The sequence below is a fragment of the Diadema antillarum genome, unplaced genomic scaffold (genome assembly GCF_040938485.1).
Source record: "Diadema antillarum isolate AM-2024a unplaced genomic scaffold, OU_Dant_1.0 scf00000075, whole genome shotgun sequence".
Lineage (NCBI taxonomy): Eukaryota > Metazoa > Echinodermata > Echinoidea > Diadematoida > Diadematidae > Diadema > Diadema antillarum.
In genome coordinates, this window is record NW_027270964.1 from 2,641,953 (window position 1) to 2,661,680 (window position 19,728).

At 38.0% G+C, this 19,728-nt stretch overlaps 1 protein-coding gene across 1 annotated transcript in view; it reads left to right on the plus strand.

Moving 5' to 3' along the window:
- The window catches only part of LOC139717479 (uncharacterized), a 57,211-nt gene extending 40,229 nt beyond the window's left edge, over positions 1-16,982 (plus strand). The window contains exons 13-18 of the mRNA XM_071628985.1: positions 261-426; positions 1,060-1,316; positions 2,077-2,274; positions 3,673-3,751; positions 11,867-11,972; positions 14,111-16,982. Coding sequence (XP_071485086.1) covers positions 261-426; positions 1,060-1,316; positions 2,077-2,274; positions 3,673-3,751; positions 11,867-11,972; positions 14,111-14,231 — 927 coding nt within the window. The 3' untranslated portion in view covers positions 14,232-16,982. The remainder of the gene's footprint in view (positions 1-260; positions 427-1,059; positions 1,317-2,076; positions 2,275-3,672; positions 3,752-11,866; positions 11,973-14,110) is intronic.
- The last annotated feature ends 2,746 nt before the right edge of the window (positions 16,983-19,728 follow it).

A 19,728-nucleotide genomic window follows, 5' to 3' on the forward strand; every position in this document is an offset into this window, starting at 1 on the left:
GCTTATCAGAAGGCTTTTGTAATGTGTGGCTGCTACTTTTAGGTGGAGAGGAACTCAAATTATCAGTGGGTGTGTGCTAGTGTGCATGTTGATTGTACAGCAAAAGAGAAGCAATCAAGATTGTGCTTTTAATTAAGCATGTTTGTATGTATTTCCTCGTTACCCGTTCATCTGTGCTGGCCTTCATACAGTGTTCATAATATTTCATACTTAACAATAATATATTATTTGGATGTATCTGTTTGTTGGCTTCTTTGTAGGGAGGCTCCTGGATATCGACAGGTGTGGAGGCCTCAAGGTTTGCCCGCTACGGATTCCGCCGGCACTTCTTCCAGCACGCTGGCTTTCGGCTGGCAAGATCCCTGGCACCAGGGGGAGACTTGTGCGTCCGAATGATCCACAGCATCTGGAAGGGGGAGGAGAATGGTACGTTTAAACGGACAATTTCCCCCAAAAATATGCATATGGATTGAGTAAACGCAGCAATATTTATCTTTCACTAATCCTGCAGTCACTGTATCCACATAAATATTTTGAGAAACCTTTCAATATCTATTACAAAGTTTCTAACTATATTTCCGCACCTCTTTTTTTATGTACACAGTGCAATGTAATGTAACTCTGCCCTGTAGAAAATGTTGAAATTCTCATTTGGGTAAAATTACATGTGAAAGAAACATGATAGTGCATATTGAATACTCCAATCTTTTGATTCATTTCACTTCACCATTTAGAAATACATTGCCCTGAGGATGGCTCACTCACAGTGTTTGTAGGAAGTGCTAGCACAAGTGCATTTGCATAATAGGAGGTAGACTACTGTAAAATCTGTTATTTTTGCAAATTTTGTGAATAACTGTTGAACCTAAATTGAACAACAAATGAAAATATTGTAAGTGGTCACGCTTTAGTGCACTTGCGATAGCCTTGATGTCAAAATTGTGAAAACAACATCTCCCAAAGATGTCCGTGACTTCGTCATTTGCAAAAAGATTTGTCTGTGAAAATAGCAGCTTCTACAGTATCTGATCTCATCATCTGGCTATTTTCTCTGTGTAGAGAATGTCCTGCCCATCAAAGACGTCTTTCAAAAGCAGCACCTGACAACCAATGTGCAGTTCCTCCAGGACACTCGGTCAAACGTCGAAAACCACCTCTTTGACGAGTACTGCATCGACCAGTACAGTCTCTCCAAGGCTCTCAGCGAGACTGCCGTCACCTTGGCGACCAAATACGGGGCCCAGCTCGACAACGTCCTGGACATAGGATGTGGGTGCGGAAGATCGACGTTTGAACTTTCCAAACACTGCAATTCAGTGAGTGCTGGTTTTGGGTTTGATTGATCCTTTTAGATGTACAATGTATGCTCTCACAAGTATAGAATATGAGACCTTTGTAAATTATCACAACTACAAATGTGGAAATTTTTGTGGTACATTAATTTCTTGCATATTTCACACTATTTTTGGCTAGCACAAATTCTAAAACCCGTGAAAATATCTTCACATATTATTTTCTGTGCATATGTTGAATTGGTTGACGATTGCGCAGTGCAAATTCGTGGACCCGCTAATACGTTTTTTTAGCTGCTCAGCGAGAAAAAGTAATCACGCATGAATATTGTATTTTACAGTAGTACATTTTCTTTCATTTTTGCAGTGAACTATATTATAGGTTAGTCAGACAATTTGTTTGGTATGCAAATTTAAAATAGACAATTTGGTGAGGGAGAGGGACTTATTTCCTCTTTCAAAATCAAGATTACAAATTATCATGTAATTCCATTGCTCATTTTGTAGGTTTGGTAGCAAAATCACTTTGTTTTCAATTATGCAACAAATGAGCACTGCACTGCACTGCACTGCTCAAAGGAAAGGAGTAAGTTTGGACTCTCCTTGAAAGATGTGACTTCAGCTTTGAGTCTGTGCTGTACTGTTAACCTGGTAAGATTAGTTTAACAAGTCCTAGTCCGTCAATACAAGAGCCATAGTTCTGATCCAACACGGAGGGAGCGTTCGTGAGCTAGTGCGCTCTTAGAAATCTATGGATGTTCTCTGAATGATTTACTTCCGCAAGGTGATCGGCTCCGACTTCTGCGGGATGTTCGTGAAGGTGGCCGAAGAGATCCTGGCCAAAAAGCAGTACCTCTTCTCCTGCCCCAAGGATGGCTGCAAGGGGCAACCCAAGCAGGCGAAGACGAATGGACATCAAGGCTGTGCCACCTTGGCCAACCTCCCAAAGGGCACTGAAGGGTCAAAGATCACCCTAAAGCAAGTGGGTCAAGTGCTGTTGTTGTTGTCTTTTTTTAATTCCAATCTTTTCTAATCTGTTGTCAGGGTAGCCCATTCACCAATAAGTGTTGGTCTCCCATGGAACTCTGAATAATATTGATGAACATAATTATGTTAATGTACATGAAGTAGCAAAATGTGTCGACAGAAGATAACATAGATACCTACTGTTTTGCTTTTTTTCCCCCTAATCTTGTAAAATTTGGATGTGATTTAGATTGTTGTTGTGAGCATATGACAAAAGTATATATGTGACCGTGCACCTCAAAACGAACATAAAGTCGCACACACTGATTTGGCGTGAGGACTGAAAATAAGTGAAATGGGTCAACCTAGCCGAACTTGACTTTTTCATATTTTCTGAAAGAGCGGGTCTTCTTTTACATTATGCTAAAATTTGGTATCATAAAACGGGCAGGAAAGTGTGTTTTTTTAGCAGTTTATCTCGAACATTTTTTGGTAGAATAGTGTGATTAGGTGTGTCTTAAGAATCCCTTTTTCATTTCTGAAAAACCTTGTCCACACTCTTCACTTTCAACTCTAATAACTTTGAAAGGATAGTGCTACTGCTCTGAACGTTGGTATTAATAATGGACAGAATGTGTTAATGAGGCATGCTTAATTTCAGTTTAATCTGATAATCCCTTCATTGTTGTTACTCTGGTGGTTTACTTCCTGTTTTTTTGTCCCAGTCATCGCACAGCCAGCACGGTTTGGTAAAGATTAAGCGCTTGAATAGACACTGTACTTCAGAACCTCTTTTCTCATTTGACACTTTTCCTGAGTTTGTGCTTTCTTTCCAATATTCAGATAGGTTAGGAGAGTCCATTTGATTTGAGTTATACATCATTTTAAAGCTTAAAGTCTGCTCTTTCAGAATATAGTCTTGACTAAAAATTCATGTCTGGCGACTTTTTGTTTGTTTTGAAGTGCAGGGTCACATATGTAGTAGTGTGATGGTAGCATGTAATATTGTCAGGAACTTAACGCAGAAGATGCAGGAAAGGCAGGTGGCCATATGAAGGTTTGTGCCTTTGGTTTGAAGGGAGAGCTGGAAATGATTATGTGGCTCCATACATTAGATATGCTTTTAATATTTTAAGGAATCCTTTAATCAAGTCGTCCATGGTTTGAGCACAAACCGTCCAATTGCATCTAGATGCCAATAGTTCTCTTGCACAGGATTTCAAGTTAACTTTTTAAGATGTAAATTCATGTGACATTGCAATTCAAGAAGTTTTCTTGCCACTTGGGATAACGGCTGAGTATGTGACGTACATTCCTTTTAATCTTGCATGTTGTCAATAGGGTGTATACGTTATACGCCTGTGTCTCCTACAACATTAAAGCATCTTTTTCCTTTGCTCATTAATCTCTCAAGTTCACCTGGGTTCCAAACGAGCTGAGTGGATTTGACCTGGTGCTTCATCATTGTTTGGACAGAGTGAGCAACAAGAAAGGTAGGAGGGTGAAGGGAATTAGACTCCTTCCCGTTTACACGCACAGTTTAATAGAAGACTGTGTGTGCCTCTTTTTCTGCAAAGAGACATAAAGAGAGAAATGTGGCATATCCTTCTCATGTGAGCAGAAAAGTACACTGTAGGTATTAGAGACAATTCTGAGGATGGTAGGGAAAAACAAAATCTGGCGCTATGGTGCCCTTGTGACTTGGAATAGAAATGGCTAAAAACTGACTGTAAACTGCCAGGATTGGTTGTGACATTTGTAGTATAAGGTCCTTCATTGTGTCCCACTTGTGGCCCCTGATGGTTGCACATCTGAAATTATAAATATTGACAAACTGGACCAGGAGTATAATTATAGCTATATACAATGTATGTCTCTAATGGACCTTAAGAATGTTCTCAAACACTCACATACACTGTAGCAACCTTGATTACCCCATCGACAATGTATTTCATGAACTTGATATGCCACATCCTGTCTTCATGTCTTCTCCTCTATGTTGAAAGACGCGTGGGATTTTCACATTATTGACTTCATTCTTCTTGGTTGTTCATCAAAACTACCATGGTCTATAATGTGATGTGTATATCTTTCATTTGTGATCAATTCATTGTAGTCTGTCCCACACTCAAACCCACTCACAATGAGCACTAACTTCTTCTCATCATTTCCAAGGATTCTTCCACCTGTGATGTATTAAAGGTTTAACCCTATTCTAACTGGGCTATTTGAGACCAAGTTTTTACTGGGGGGGTTCAGATCTCGGCCGCCGATCGCGCAATCGCCGCAAAATTTTGCCTGAACATAGAGCCGGATGTCACCTACAAGATTACATGGTCATACAATAGAAAAATGTTGATTTTATATTAATAAATTAATTATGCAAATTTACGCATGAAATTATATTTTCACCTATAACTCCATCATAAAGAATGAAGGATTGCTAAATTTTGTGTCAGAGTTCCTCAAGACACATTAAACAATTTTCTTGTAAAAAGATAGTGCAATCAAAATCAGTTTCTTTTGTTTTTTATTGTTTTGTTAATTTCTTATGTATTTTATTGTTTTTCGATCTTTTGTTTTCTATTGTTTTATTTTTTGCCAAAATTTGTTGTAGGCACTTTTTCAAGCTTATCAACATTAGAATTCATTAATTTCAATGGTTAAAAGTTGAAATAATCTAATTTATATCAATTCAACAAAAAAACACAATTTGCATTGGATTTGCACACGAAATCATGAATTTGAGCTGTTTTCGGGTTGACATGCATATGCAAAACATTGCGTACCTTCGGAACAGTGTACCCGGACGTCGCAAATTTGGTCTCAAAATATGCGGGAGATTTCAATGAAAAAAGTCATGAAACGACGCGGCAAAATCTTTGCGCGTTGCGGAAACGTGGCGCGAAATGTCGAGGGGGGGGTCAATTTGACACCCCCCCCCCCCCCCCCCCCCCCCCCCCCCCCCCCCCCCCAGTTAGAACAGGGTTAAGACAATTTCTTTCTGGACAATTGCCCCAGACCCTTCACTTGACCATAACCCTAATCCTAATCCAATATTGAAACTCACGGACGAAAACAGTGGCTCAATCTTTTGAAATTTGATATGTGGTGGATTGAATTTTAACAAGATTCGGAGAAGTATTGTCTATTTCACAAACTTACTGCCTCAATATTGTCGTTCCCCCATTCACTGCCATCAATAGCATTCATGGAAACTATCTTGTGTAAATCTTCAGTAGTATTCGAATTTGTGCCTGCAGAGGTACACTGTAAACCGGTGGTGCAAAATGTCGCAGTCCACCAAATGACTGAATAACTCTGAAAAGATTCTGAAGCTGTTTGCACAGACAGAACTAAAATATGCTCAAGGAAGCAGATATGGCTGATGGCATGCAATTTGTTTTGTTGATTTTGAACCAATGAAAACCTAAGTTAATCCTCATGAGAAGTACTTGCTATTAGATTCAGTTCTCTTTTTCACATGTGTGCCACTTTAAATAAATATGTGGTTAACATCTTTAGTACACACTGAATTTGTCACGCTGGATTTTAAACAAACTCTGTTAATGTAGTTTGAAGAAATACTTATTAATTTGCTGAGCAATGTTTTGGGGATCTTGAATACAACGTATATTACAAATATGTATTTTATTTCATATTCTGCCGGTAGTTCAGTCAGCAATACAAAGCTGCGAATGCCCCTTTTTAGCTCACCTGAGCCATGAGGTTTTGCGATCGTTCTTCATCCGGCGTGCGTCGTGCGTCGTGCGTACATTTTTTGCATTTTCATCTTCCTCTTGAGAACCCCATGACCGATTTTCACCAAACTTTGCTGGTAGCATCCCTAGGGGGATAGGATCTCAATTTAATCATATGGGCACCATGCCCCACCTGGGGGCCCCCAAGGGGGCCTATCCCCCAAAAAATTAAGGAATCTTACAAAATCTTCTTCTCTAGAACCAGAAGTGATAGAGTTAAGTTAATACTATGAGTTAGTATATTGATGACTATAGTTTCAAGTTTGTTCATGGCAGAAGCAGGGATGCCCCCCTTGGGACCCAGGGGAGGGGGTGGGGAGGGGTCCTAATGGGGCCTACATTGTACATTTTCATCTTCTTCTTGAAAACCACATGATGTATTTTCACCAAACTTGGCAGGTAGCATCCCTAGGGGGATAGAATCTCAATTCAATCAAAAGGGCACCATGTCCCACCTGGGGGCCCCCAGGGAGGCCCAACCCTCCCCCAGTCAGGAATCTTTAAAGATTTTCTTGTAGAACCAGAAGTGATTGGGCTAAGTTAATACAATGAATCAGTATATTGCCCCAAGTTTCCAATGAATGTTCTTGAGTAAGAGTTTGCGAGAATGCATGGAAGGTGAACTTGCGATACTCAGATGGGCGCGTGACCCCCGGGTCTCTTGTTGTGAGGTTGCCATGTCTGTAGAACTTAAAAACACACGTGAGCCCGGGTAGTATATTGATGACTATAGTTTCAAGTTTGTTCATGGCAGAAGCAGGGATGCCCCCCTTGGGACCCAGGGGTAGTCGCACATGTCTCTTGTTTGAAATCACAGCTAGCTGATGTATATTTTCTCCCTCAGGGCACTTGTAACTTTTGCTCAATGTAATGGCTAAAAAAAAAATAATAGTCGGTCCACGGGGAGTCACATCAAGTATCAAAAAGTCACTGTATAAGATTATGTAATTCATGTTAAATTCTGAAAAGGGAACGCCTCATCATTGAAAACTTATTTTCGTTATACTGCTGAATCAAATCATTTATTCATCATCATATGGGTATACTTATCACACTCCTGTAGGCCTACTACATTCCTCTAGTACCTTTAAGGAAAGGGACTGAAGTTCAGGGCCTGTTCAATTGTACCCAGTCATATTGTATTGCTAGTGGAACAGAAAGGGCACTCAAAACAACTCCATGGAAACCAGTGTGAAGGAAGTGATGGATGGCATTCAAACATCGTCAGAATCATGATTATGCCATTTTACACTTTCTCAAATTTCATCTGTGGAAAATGGAGAAAACCAGCTACAGAGCCCCCCCCCCCCCCCCCCCCCCCCCTCTGAAAAAAATGGTCTACATGCACTGTTTGAACACAATGTATACTGCCTTTCACATTTCCAAACTTTGAATATATATGGAAGTAGAGAATACCAATCTTGTAGATAAGTCTGAAACCCCCAGTCAGATGATCCCAAGGGCATATTTTAGGCCTACTTGGAAATTGCCATTTGTGACCTTTTCGGTGGATTTGCGATACATAGTTTACATGTTACCGCTAATACCCAGTTCATGCCATGCGGCTGTCATTGAGTATGCCAGCTGGGTGAGACATAAAACATGTCAGAGTGCTTGCACTTGTCCTCTTGTGATTAAAAAAAAAAAAAGACCAAAAAACAAACAAACAAACAAACAAACTGATGTGATCTGTATCATTGTGTTGAAGCAGTCTGCTTTGATTTGGACACCCTTTGGAATTATTTGCCTCAGTATGTGTAAACAGCATGTGAAAATTAACAATTATCTTCTTTTATTTTTTTTTTAATTCTTTAAAAATCATATGATGCCACTGGCCACACTTAACCAGGTATCGTTGGTTAGCTGGTATATCGTTGGTGTATTGGTTAGGCATGCGCAGTACTGATATTTAAATTGCTCAGCATGTAGCTGTATTAATTTTTGGCTGTATAAAAATGGAAGAGCATAAACTTGATTTTTGCATCACCATACAAAAACCAGTAATGCTTGTTTCTGAACTGGCGTTAATTAGGCTCTGGTATCATGTGGCATTACTTGCTTTGGGAATATTCCTCCATTCAATCGTCACATCAATTATGTGATGAGGTCCCTAAATCACTGCATCCATCAACCATTGCTGCTATTTAGTAAAAATCATTGATTCAGCCATATTTTAACCATTTACATGTAACAACACCTGGTGTCCAGGAAACATGACTTGTTTAATTTTTCCTTTTTATATGTAATGCATATGTATTTACATGATGAATGTGATTATTTCATGTATTCTATCGCAATACATGTTGTGGATGATCATTTACTTATGACTGAAATATTTTTTTTTTTGGTGTGTTTTCTTTCTATCTTATCTGTCAGTCTGTCTCACTATGTTTTAACAAAGGTTGTATTTTCCCCCTTTTGGTTTTTCCTCTGCTTTACAGGTCTAAATGTATGTATAGCCCACAAATTGCAGTCATTGATCAACCCTGCAAGTCTAAAACAAACTTTAAAAAAAGAGTTGTATGCCATCGTATGGAAGGACCCTGGTAGAGTGTCCCTAAACTTCATTTCATCCCCGCGCAAAGCGATTGAGATGGTGGGGGGCAGCTTGGATACTTTCACAGAGGGTTTATAGTCGACGATTATATTTTCTCACTCCAAAATGTGTTCATTAAACTTTCAGGGATAAAGTTACCTAGACAGTTGATGATACTGACTTAAATTTCATCTGTTCTGACCAGGGAAATGCATTTTCCTTTGATTATGTCACTGTCATACACCTGGCGAACCAAGTGTGAATGTGAAAGGAAAGCATAGTAGTGCAAAGTTTTTTTGATTTTGTGTTCTCATTCATTTTTCCGCTAGAGAAGCAATGCACGCTTGAGAGCTTGCATCCATTTGAAAACGCCGCAGACAAAAAAATAGAAGTAGAACTTGTCAAGCTCTGCAAGCATGAGTTAGAGGTTTGCTTTTCAAGCTGTAAGATGGAATGTAGTGTCAAATCTCATCATTCTTCCTTTTTACTGGTACCATTGAGGTGTTGTGTTTGTCATATATATTGTAATGAGGTTTTCATTTCACCTGATTTTTACAGTTTAATGCTTGTTTTTTTTTTGTGCGTGTGTGTTTTGTTCAGTCTTTGGCTGGAGTGAGAAAGACATGGAAAATTTTTTAGCAATTTCAAGGGGTTGTCATGAACAGCATTTTCAGAGGAACTTGAAGCGAAATTTTATTGTATTATTGAAGGACTTGTATGTATGTGTACATTGTATATGAAAGCAAACATTAGAAGAAAATGTAAAAAAAAAAAAAAAATGGCAATGTGTTGGTATGCTCATTTTAGGGAGATATATTTTGAGTAATGGTTAGACAGCCAGTCTTTGTGAAAGTATCAACATCACTGCCGGTCTCCCATCATCTCTTGACCTTTGACACGGGGACCGCTCAAGCTCGCTTCGTCGCTGACCACATGCGCTGTGACTGCTCAGTGGATTCCAAACATCCCTGCAAGTCTAAACATCCCCACTAAAATAGATCTAAAAATAAAAGTAGATTATAATGATGATAAAACCAATTTGCAGCCTGGATAGTGTTTCATGGCGGGGTGGGGTGGGGGGGGGGGAAGTATTAGATCAAAGATTAAATTGTACACTGGATGGAATTTGATTTCTGCTCCATGCGTGGCCTTTCACCAAATAATGTCAAATTGGAGTGCTTTAATTTCTGGTAATACAAGGGACTGACCTTACCATGGCACAAAGAAATGTTTGGTTGTTAGTAATTATGTCTAACCAACAAAGTGTAGTGTGACTGAGGATAAAAGAAATATTATGCAGTTTGTACCACTTAAAAAGAAAAAAAAAACACCTTACCTTCAAAGTTTTTGGTAGCCACCTGCACACTGTATTGTACATGGTTCCAAGTTTAGAGTCAGCTTTAATATTGAAAGCAGTGTGCGGTATAGAGAATGTCTACAAAGTGCATGTCTTGCCCTATCTAATTATGATGGTCTTTAGATTTTGAGTGAATAGGAAAATTTGACCCTTGTGAATGAGTCTTGCAATAAGCCTTGTGGTGGAATTAAGAATATTTGAAATTTTTGCAGGAATCTCCCTGTGCAGTTAGAAGTAAACAATTATTTATTTATTAATTCACTTATTTATTTGTTTGTGTATTCCTTTATTTATTTTTTATTTTTTTTCATGACCGGAATATCACTTACCAGGCTGCAAATATTTTCCATTCTGTGCAAATGCAACTTGAACCATGCCAGAGAATTTGAGCACTGCATGCTGTTAGTAATTTGGCAAGTAATGCAAGAAATATAGTACAGTAGTTTGTAATTTCTCTGTTTTACCAAAGTTAATCGTAATGACCAGCTTTTTGGTGATTTTGTTTTATTACTTACCAGTGTTTGTGAAATGCATGAAACTTTCATCTACTCACACTTCAAATGAGCCAACTTGCTACAAACTTGATGTGAATCAAACACATGCTCAAACAGTGAGGCTTTGCTCACTGTGCAAACATCACAAGTAACAATTTATTTTTAAAAAAATGGAATAGATATAAAACACACAGTCTACACTTTAATTTATCAATAAAGGTTGCACTTTTACTGTTATCATTTGTAAAAGTATATTCATAATTTTACTGTGGTAATTGTTATTACTATTATTTTGTTATTATTGTTTAAAGCCTTCTGTTGTGTGCTGGCAAATTTTTTGGCATGTATTCCAGTTGCATATTTCCTCAGTCCTTTGATGGAACGGAAAAAAGCTATGTCATTATGCTAAATGCACAGAATATAAACTATAAACTAAACATTGATCTAATATGTAAGCAATTTCGACTAAAATATGATCTCACATCAAACTGGACCTATGTCATGGTAAGAACATTTCTTGCTTTCAATTTTGAATTAGATTATTGCAATGTTTCAATGTTATGTTTAGAAATCAAATGATTGATCAATGGAGACTTTATTCTGGCAAAGAATTGGACTTCATTGACAATCAATTATGTAAGTCAAGTCAGCAGAATATGTTTTCCTATCTTATTTTTATTAAAATCTGTTTATTCCTAATTCTTTGCTTTCATATCATTCAGTATGATTTGTTGTGCATTTTCTTTTCAGCAGGACTATGCCAAATTCTTTTTGTAGAGTGATGGTCTTGAGTTTGTTCATTTTTCAGAATATGCAGGGAAGAAAAAAGAATGTTCTGGCCGTCCGGGCATGGAGTAGTCACAGACACCGTTAAGCTGTCCCTTTAGTTTCTTGTAGATGTAGCTGACACCAGCCAGCAAAGCAAGAAATGACACTTCATAAAGTTCAAGAATGGAACATCCATTTTTGAATATTTTGGTTTGGACTGAACTACTCAGCCCTTCTGTCTCATTTACAGAAGCGTTGGATATTGTAATTGTATGATTTGGAATGATTTCTAGGATTTGTCTGTAATTAGCTTGTTTGTTTTTTATTTATTCCCAAGGAATAGTGTGCTGATCAGCCTACTATGAGGTCAAGAGTATCACATTCTTCCTGCTTTTTTCACTGGAACAGAAATCCTTCAAAGTCAAAATAATTATTCCCTTATGCTGTCAACTGTACATCCCATGCCATGAGAGGTGAACTGTTTCATCATCTCCTTTTCATAGGTAGTATAAGACATCAAGAAGTCTTCCCCTCATAAAGACTGCAAAATGCCTTGCAGTACAGGTCATTTCTTGCTTTGCTGACATGTTATTTTTGTCTCTTTCTGGAAGTGGCTAGAATTAGATATTTGGCCTCTTATTCTGATTACAAATGTATTGATTGAAGTGTGCCCTCGTTGTTGGTTGGTACAGCCTGGCTAGTCAGACTCTGGGACATCATCAAGCCCAATGGGATTGTGGTGATTTCCGGACGCAATGGCTGGACGAAAGAGAAGCTGCAGCCAATGATTGGGAATAAGTAAGTTGGTTTCCCCCTTTGTTTTAGACTTTGTTTTTATGTTTTGTCTATTTTTTTTTTTTCAAAACCTCTTTAGAGTGCCCCAGCTTTATACCGGCAATGTACTGAACTACACGTACATGTACGTTTCTGGCCATGACACAATGTTGTATCTCCTTTCACACAACCAATCCACGCACCAATTCTTGTAATTTGATGACGTGGATGATCAATCTAAATTGGTGATAGTGATTTCAGGACAAATGTGTAGATCAAACTGTCACTGGGGACTTTAATTGTCCAATGTATAAGAGAGGTGAACAGTGCGACCGCAGCATGATGTGTGTGTGAAAAATCCCCCTAGAACTGCCCCTCCTGCTTCCTTCCTGGTGTTAGGTAGTCTCTTCTACAGTATGTCCCAAAAAAATTTACAACCGGATTTTTGCATCGATAACTTCTAATATGATTAAACTGTCTGCATGCTGTTTCAGGGTCTTAAGATATAACATTTTAGCTATATTTTGCAGAAAACCCCATTCAGTTTCGTTAGAGGTCACAGAGAAATGTGGGTAATTGTAAAGCAGGTCATGGGTCTGATTCTTCCCAGTTTAGCACTTGTATGCTCTTGGAACTGCAGTAAATTGCAAACACAATGGACAGAACTTGGAGAGATGGGATTCCTGACATGCTTTACAAAAATCCTTATTTCTCTTTGACTGCTGAAGCAAATCAAATGGGGTTTTCTGTAAAATGTGGGTAATAAGTTATAGTTTCACACCCTGAAAGTATATTTGGATTTACTATTTTTAAAGTTATTGGTATGGAGGGTCCCGTTGTAATTTTTTCTGGGACATACAGTAGAACAGTGCGTAATGGTGCAGTGCTTACAGCATGCCAGGGACGCAGGTTTTAGGATATTGATTATCAATTTCCTCTCTTTATTTCCCCCTCTCTATGTCCCTTATTGTTTATTAATCCATTGAGGACGGACTGATTTTGCCATAACACACACTTCCCATAGACACTTTCCCAAGTATTCTCGGGACTTGTCTTCTACGAGTTAACCTAAAATACAATAAGTTTCAAAGAGGCAGTAGTATTGTTCTGATGAGTGAGTTGAAAAGATGTAAATTTTCTTTTCAAACCATATTTGTATTACATTTTTTATCGGAGATGAAAGTTAATAGGTTTGCCTGTGAAGAGCATGTGTCAGCTCTGTGAAAGCAAATCATTATTTTCATCATCATTATCATTATTGGTGTCATTACTCATTCTTTACCATCACTAGTACTGACACTATGACTGTTATTGCTTTTATGTGCTGTATGAAGGCTTGCATGGTGAAGTAAATGAGAAAGGGGAGTTTGTGGTAGCACCATGTGTACACTCCTTGCAAGGACTGTTGCTTTTCAGAAGAGCCTAGAAAGAGGAGAATTTAGGAAGGAAGTGCAATACACGTACAAATGGAGGGAGAGTGTAAAGAAGGCAATTGAGGGGCAGCGGTGAGCCAAAGTTGAAGTTGCACCAGTGGAGATGGGCGAATAGGGGACAGAGAGAGTTGTAAGGAAGAATAGAGCAAAAATCAGGTTGAAGGTTCGGAAATTTTTGGGAGGAGAAATAAGAAATAGTAAGAAGGGGGAGAGGGAGAATCATATTTTTTGAAATCATGGGGATAAGAGAGAGAAATGAATGTGAAATTCCGATAGATGTTTGACAAAACTTAGTGAGAGAAACAAAGTTAGTGAGTAAAGTGGACTATATAACGTGGAATATGAATGACAAAAGGAGGAATTAAAAACAAGGAAAGTAGTAAGTCGAGGAGAGATGTGACTATAGTGGAAATGGAAATAAAAAGAAAAAGGATAAATGAAAGCTAGCAAAGTGAATAATTGGGGGGGGGGGGTGAGTGGATCTTAGGAAAGATTGCTGTGGGAAAGATCTTTTGGAGAGAGAGAGAGAGAGAGTAATACTGGGTAATTTAAAGTTAAGTCCTGAAAAGGGGCTCCTGTGGACTAGGGTGATGGGAAAGAAGGGGCACTTGAGGAATAGGGTAATGGGAAAGTGAATGTAAAGTTCAAATGTATTCCTGAAGGGGAGAAAGAACTGAGAACTTTCTGAGAAGTGTCAGTACATGCCCTTCCTATCTGTGCTGTATTTAGGCTTCAGTGCGTGGAGACGGTTCCAGTGGCATATTCCATGGACTACACCTCTACTGAGCCTGACAGTGAAACCATCGCTACCGTGTGGCAGCTGAAGAAAGAAAGTAGCTCCGCCGAGTAGAACTTCCAGAAAAGTGCTCCGTCCAGCAGTGAGGAAAATCAGCCTCATACCTATAGTATAGATGAGGTTCTTTTGTAGTGGTTGTCTTTCCGAATGCAAATCCATTCAGTGCACTCTCTGTCGCACAGCTTGTGCACACTTGCTTATGTACTAGGTATCTTGATATAGGACTGAACTCTAATGTTTAAGAATTTGACATACGATTTTGCAGTGTATTGCTTCGTGAGTGGTCAATAGAAGTGTTGATATTTCTTTGACAGTTGCAAAATTGTCCGCCATCCCACTGACTGAATGATAAAACAGTCACAGTGATGAAAGACTGGAGTTTCCAAGTCCAAATGAAGTTCTTTGTTCACATAATCATTCTAGTAAACTGAGATGTAGTGGCTAAGAACAATTACATGTACCTTCAATTTTATTGCTTATTTCTAGGGTACATTTTTTAGCATCATGCAGTGAACTGTGACTGTTAGTGGGTGTATGTGATGAATCAAGATAACTGAAAGACTATTAATTTTCTGCAATGCAACTATTGAGATCAGATCCTAACCATGAATGAGAAAAAGGACAATCATTTGTCTGAACAGCAGCTGCTTCATATCCAGATGTACTTTATTTGATGTAAATTGTTAATCATGTGGTACAGTATTCTTGTAAATTTGAGTGTAGAAGCATTACCTGAATGACTCCCATACTGTGAATAAGGGAATGGCAGTAGCAGATTGAATAGTCTTATTAGTGATAAATTCAATATTGAATACTTGAAGTATGCTGTGTTATATTTGATTCTGTAGGTCATATTGATCATACATCATCAAAGTGGGGAATGCAAAAGAGCAAAAAAAAAAAAGGAACCATTTTTGTATCAGTTTTAAAGAATTGCAAGGATTTGGAAGAAGAGATAGAAAGATACAGGCATCATTTCATGAATGTTGTCAGCTCTAACAAGTTCAGTAAAATCCTTGGTTTTGATTGGCCGAGAAGCTCTGGTCACTGACTGTTACTATGGCAATTGTCAGAGAATGACAACATCTCAGGGCTGACAACTTGCATGAAACGGTGCCCAGGTAGGTGAAGGGGAGCGAAGAATTACCTTTGCTGTTGGGAGTACAAGGGATACTCTTATGGCAAGTCTGATAATTCTATGCGAACAAAAGCTTTGTACATATTGGGATGTCTTGTATCAATGAAAGCTTATTGCATGACTTATTCAGGTGAATGTGACTCTATTTTTTTATATAGGTGGTGGCAAATAACCTATATTGGTAGGACTTTAACAAGAATAGCAGTGATATGTAGTAACCCATGAATTATTGTTTCAATCCATGTCAGTAAATCATGCTTTTCAAAACATTTCGGAGAGGAACTAGGAAGATAGTGAAAAGTAAATCAAACGTTCCAGATGCATTGGACATGATACAAATTTTGCAATTTCCAAAGTCACTTCAAATCATGGAGTCTAATTTGTCTGTTGTGGTAGTTCTCAGAATTCCTATATAACTGTCACTGTTGATCAGGGACTCCGATACAAGGGAAAGCTGCTTAAATGTGACCAAATCATGGAAGCATTCCTAAAGCATGTTACTCTGACTGCTTGAGCGGGACGAAAAAAGCAATGAGATACATTGTATTTCATGAAGTGAAACCAATTACAGGTACAACAGCTAAAACTTTGTACAGTAAGCTGATGAAGAAAGAGAATTTCACACTGGCACCACAAAATGGTGTCAAAGGTATTTCATAATTATGTCTTTTGTACATGTATCAAGGAATAGTCAACAGTAGCGAATATGGCCAGCCAATGCGTTGTTGCAGTTTTTATACAGTGCAGCAACTGTGCAATTATGGAAATTAGTTTTCTTTTCTATTTTGCTATTGAAAAAATACACTACACGCTCATGTTTGTACCTGTAGGTACAGATCTGTTTGCCAGCTTGACAATGTGCTATCCTGAAATAGCAGATATATGTGTTAGCAGTGTAAGCAACCTTGCAATATATCTTTGTTGAGTCATTCTAATGACAGTGAATATAGATTTTAGATTCAGATTGGTGTTGTCATGCTGTTGTCCATTTTCTCTCTTTGTCTGTATCTGCTACAAAACCAGAGTTATAGCAACGTTTGTGGCAAGGAATCGCTCGAGTCAAGAGCTAGTTCGCTTCATGTGTAACGTCTCCCCACAGTTATAGGGATGGTACATGGATGCTTATATGCTGTACGTAATTGCAGTGTCTTTGGTGTGTACAATTGTGGCATGATAAAGATATGCTGACACTCTTTTGAAAGAATCCATTAGAGTTAAAAAAGTTGCAGTCTTTACATCCCTCCACCCTGGATATTTCCTCATTTCGCAGTTTTTTTTTTAGTATAAAGACATAAGTTGTACTTTGTAGATTTCATTGCAAAGTGCCCACTTGTGGGTCCTATTCTTCATGATTCACAAATCAAATGTATAATCTGTAAGGCGGAATCTTTATATTGAAGTAGGGTTACGAAAAAAAGAGAAAGACTTGTTCTTGTTGTTTTTGTTTTTTGTTTTTGTATAATACTGATGGAATGAATTCTCAGTCCACACCCATTACATTATGTGAGACAGTATTAGTATTTCTCACCTGTCAAAGGAAATTTAAGTATGCTTGTACATTGTACTAACAAAGTACTTTATGTACGTACTTGTATCTCTGTCATTCCCCAGTAGCTCTAAGGTTAGTTGGCTCTTTTCCTTTTTTTTTTGGGGGGGGGGGGGGTGGCAGCAAGGGAACAAACAAGAGTGCTTAATGCACTACTAGTATACAACAGTATATGGGTAGATCCTTGTGATTATGTACTGTATGTCAAGTGAGGTGTTAAATTTTCCTCATGTGCCTGAAGTGTTTTAAATCAGCTTCCAAGTGGTTCTCCTCAAGTGCTTAAAGATATTTGGAGGCAAGATGTGAATGAGAGCAGAAGACAAAAGACAAAGCTGATGGGGTGGAACTTTTGGAGGATTACCAATACCAGAAATCCATCTTACATACAGTGTACAGTGCAATTTACCCTGATTAATAGGCAAAGTTCCTTTGCCGTTGAGTACCAACCTGGTACAACATCCAGTATAGGTAAACACAAGCAGAGGTGTTTGGTTGCGGTTCTTCTTCTTGTTTTTTAAAGTAGGAAATGTACCCATTCAAATGCACACATTAATCTGCAAGTACATGTTTGTTATCTCTATAAGTATAATTTGAATATATTGATGATATTATTATTTTTATTACTGTTATTATCATTATTATTGTTATTGTTATTATTATTATTATTATTATTATCATCATCATCACTATTTATTTATTTACTTATTTATTTGGTATTTGCAGAAGGCAATTAATAATGTAGTCACAAAATCACCAGTGTATACTTCAAGACAACAAGAATTCAGGTTTCCCTTTATCCATGTGTTCTGTAAGTTGCTGGGCGGGAAATAGCAATCAGGAATTACTATGGCTCTTGGTTACCAGCTAACCTAAGGAAGTACATGAGGGAATATCTGAAGCAAAGAAAAGTATATTCAGTGTATATAATTATATACCTAATTGTATACCTAATTATATACACACGTAGGCCTATATTCCTTCAGGTTTTTTTCTTTTCCATGAACGATGTGGGTTAATCAATTGATAAAGAAATATTTACTGACCTTGAAGTATTTTCATACGTTTTGTAATGCATCATGATAAAAAAGTTGTATCCAAAGTGTTATATTCATTATGCAGAGATGCGGTTTTGTAGCTCAAACAAATAAAATGTGTGTGTCATACTGCAACAATCCGTACGATACCTGTGTGCTTTGTTGAAGCGTCAGATTGCACAATGAACATAATGTTATTACGTGTATAATCTAGAACCTCAGTATAATATGTATAGCGATATCCTTGGGACCAAGACAATTTGTCTTGTATTTTTTATATCAGCAGTCAAGCAATACGAAACAAAGGGAATATCTCATTGGGACCAGAGAAATTAGTACATGTACATGCATGTCTATATCAGGTACTGTATAGGGCCTTTGTATACAAGAATGAAAGTACTACGAACAGCTGCATTTGTTTTGTGTGGGATTTTGATAAAATTGAAATGACATGCAAAACCTGCGTGTGTACACCTAGTCTGAAAATTTCCAATCACGGATGGATGAGTTGGGCTAAATGATTGAGTGATTTATAATTCAGTAATGTGAAATATTTCAATATGGATATGATATTTTTTTCTTTCTTCTGATTGCTTCTATCAAATGATTACATTGTTAAAATAGCTCGCACAAATATAGTGTACGTACACGCTGTATATGAAAATTATGTCCCTTAAGATTAAGTTGACCTACTGCAAAGTGCTATACTATAGTATTTTCAGTTAAAACTCAAGTAGTTCTCCTCTATATACGTGTAGTTATTTTACAGTATTTTGTGGCAAGATTTAAATTAGGGCAGATAATTGCAGATAAAAATGTCCGGGAGTTAATATTAAGCACAAATCAGTCTTACAGTGCAATTTTACAAGATTATTGGGCCAAAAGAAGCGCTAGCCTGGTACATTGCACGTTGTACATCAGATAGTTGTGGTGAACACTAGCAGAATCAAAGGGGAACGTGTTCACAGCCACATAATATGCGTAATCTCTATAAACGGAATATCATATGCATTGTACATGTATGTACAGTGGCGTATCTGGGGGGGGGGGGGGCAAGGGGGGCATGTGCCCCGGGCGCCACTCCTTGGGGGCGCAAAAAAAAAACGAAAAAAAGAAGAAGAAGAAGAAGAAGAAGAAGAAACGAAGAAGAAGAAACGAAGAAGAAGAAAAAAGAAAAGAAAAGAAGAAGAAGAAGAAGAAGAAGAAGAAGAAAACTCGTCCGGAAAAGGGGGGGGGGGGCAGAAACCCAAATCAAACAAGATAAAAACAAAACATGATGACGCGGACAAAATGACAATGTTTATTGTGTTCACACTAGAATTCCATGTTCTGTCAGCTGAAATACAAACATTTTCGGCTCGCTCGCTGCATTCGCTCGCCAAATATAAATAAAGAAGGTGAAAGAACAAAACGTGATGACGCGGACAAAATGACAATGTCTATTGTGTTCACACATGTCATTTTATATTTAGCAAGCAAAATGTTTCACGGAGCAGCGGCTGCAATTTCTTTCGTTCTGAAGCGATCGCCAATTGGATCAAAAGAATGCGCCGACGGTTTCGAACATACGGGGGGGGGGGGGGGGCGCAAAAAAAATCAAGCAAGATAAGAACAAAACGTAATGATGACGAGGAAATATGCAAATTTCGGCTCACTAGCTCGTACAATTTAGAGTATTTTTTTCAAGTCCACAGTTTGTTGGTAGAAATCGTTATCTATAAGGCCGTCACTATTATCTTGATTAGGATTTTAAGATTAAATATGCAAAAAATGACAAGAATTCAATGTTTTGTAAGTTGAAATACAAAAATTTTCGCCTCGCTCGCTGCGCTC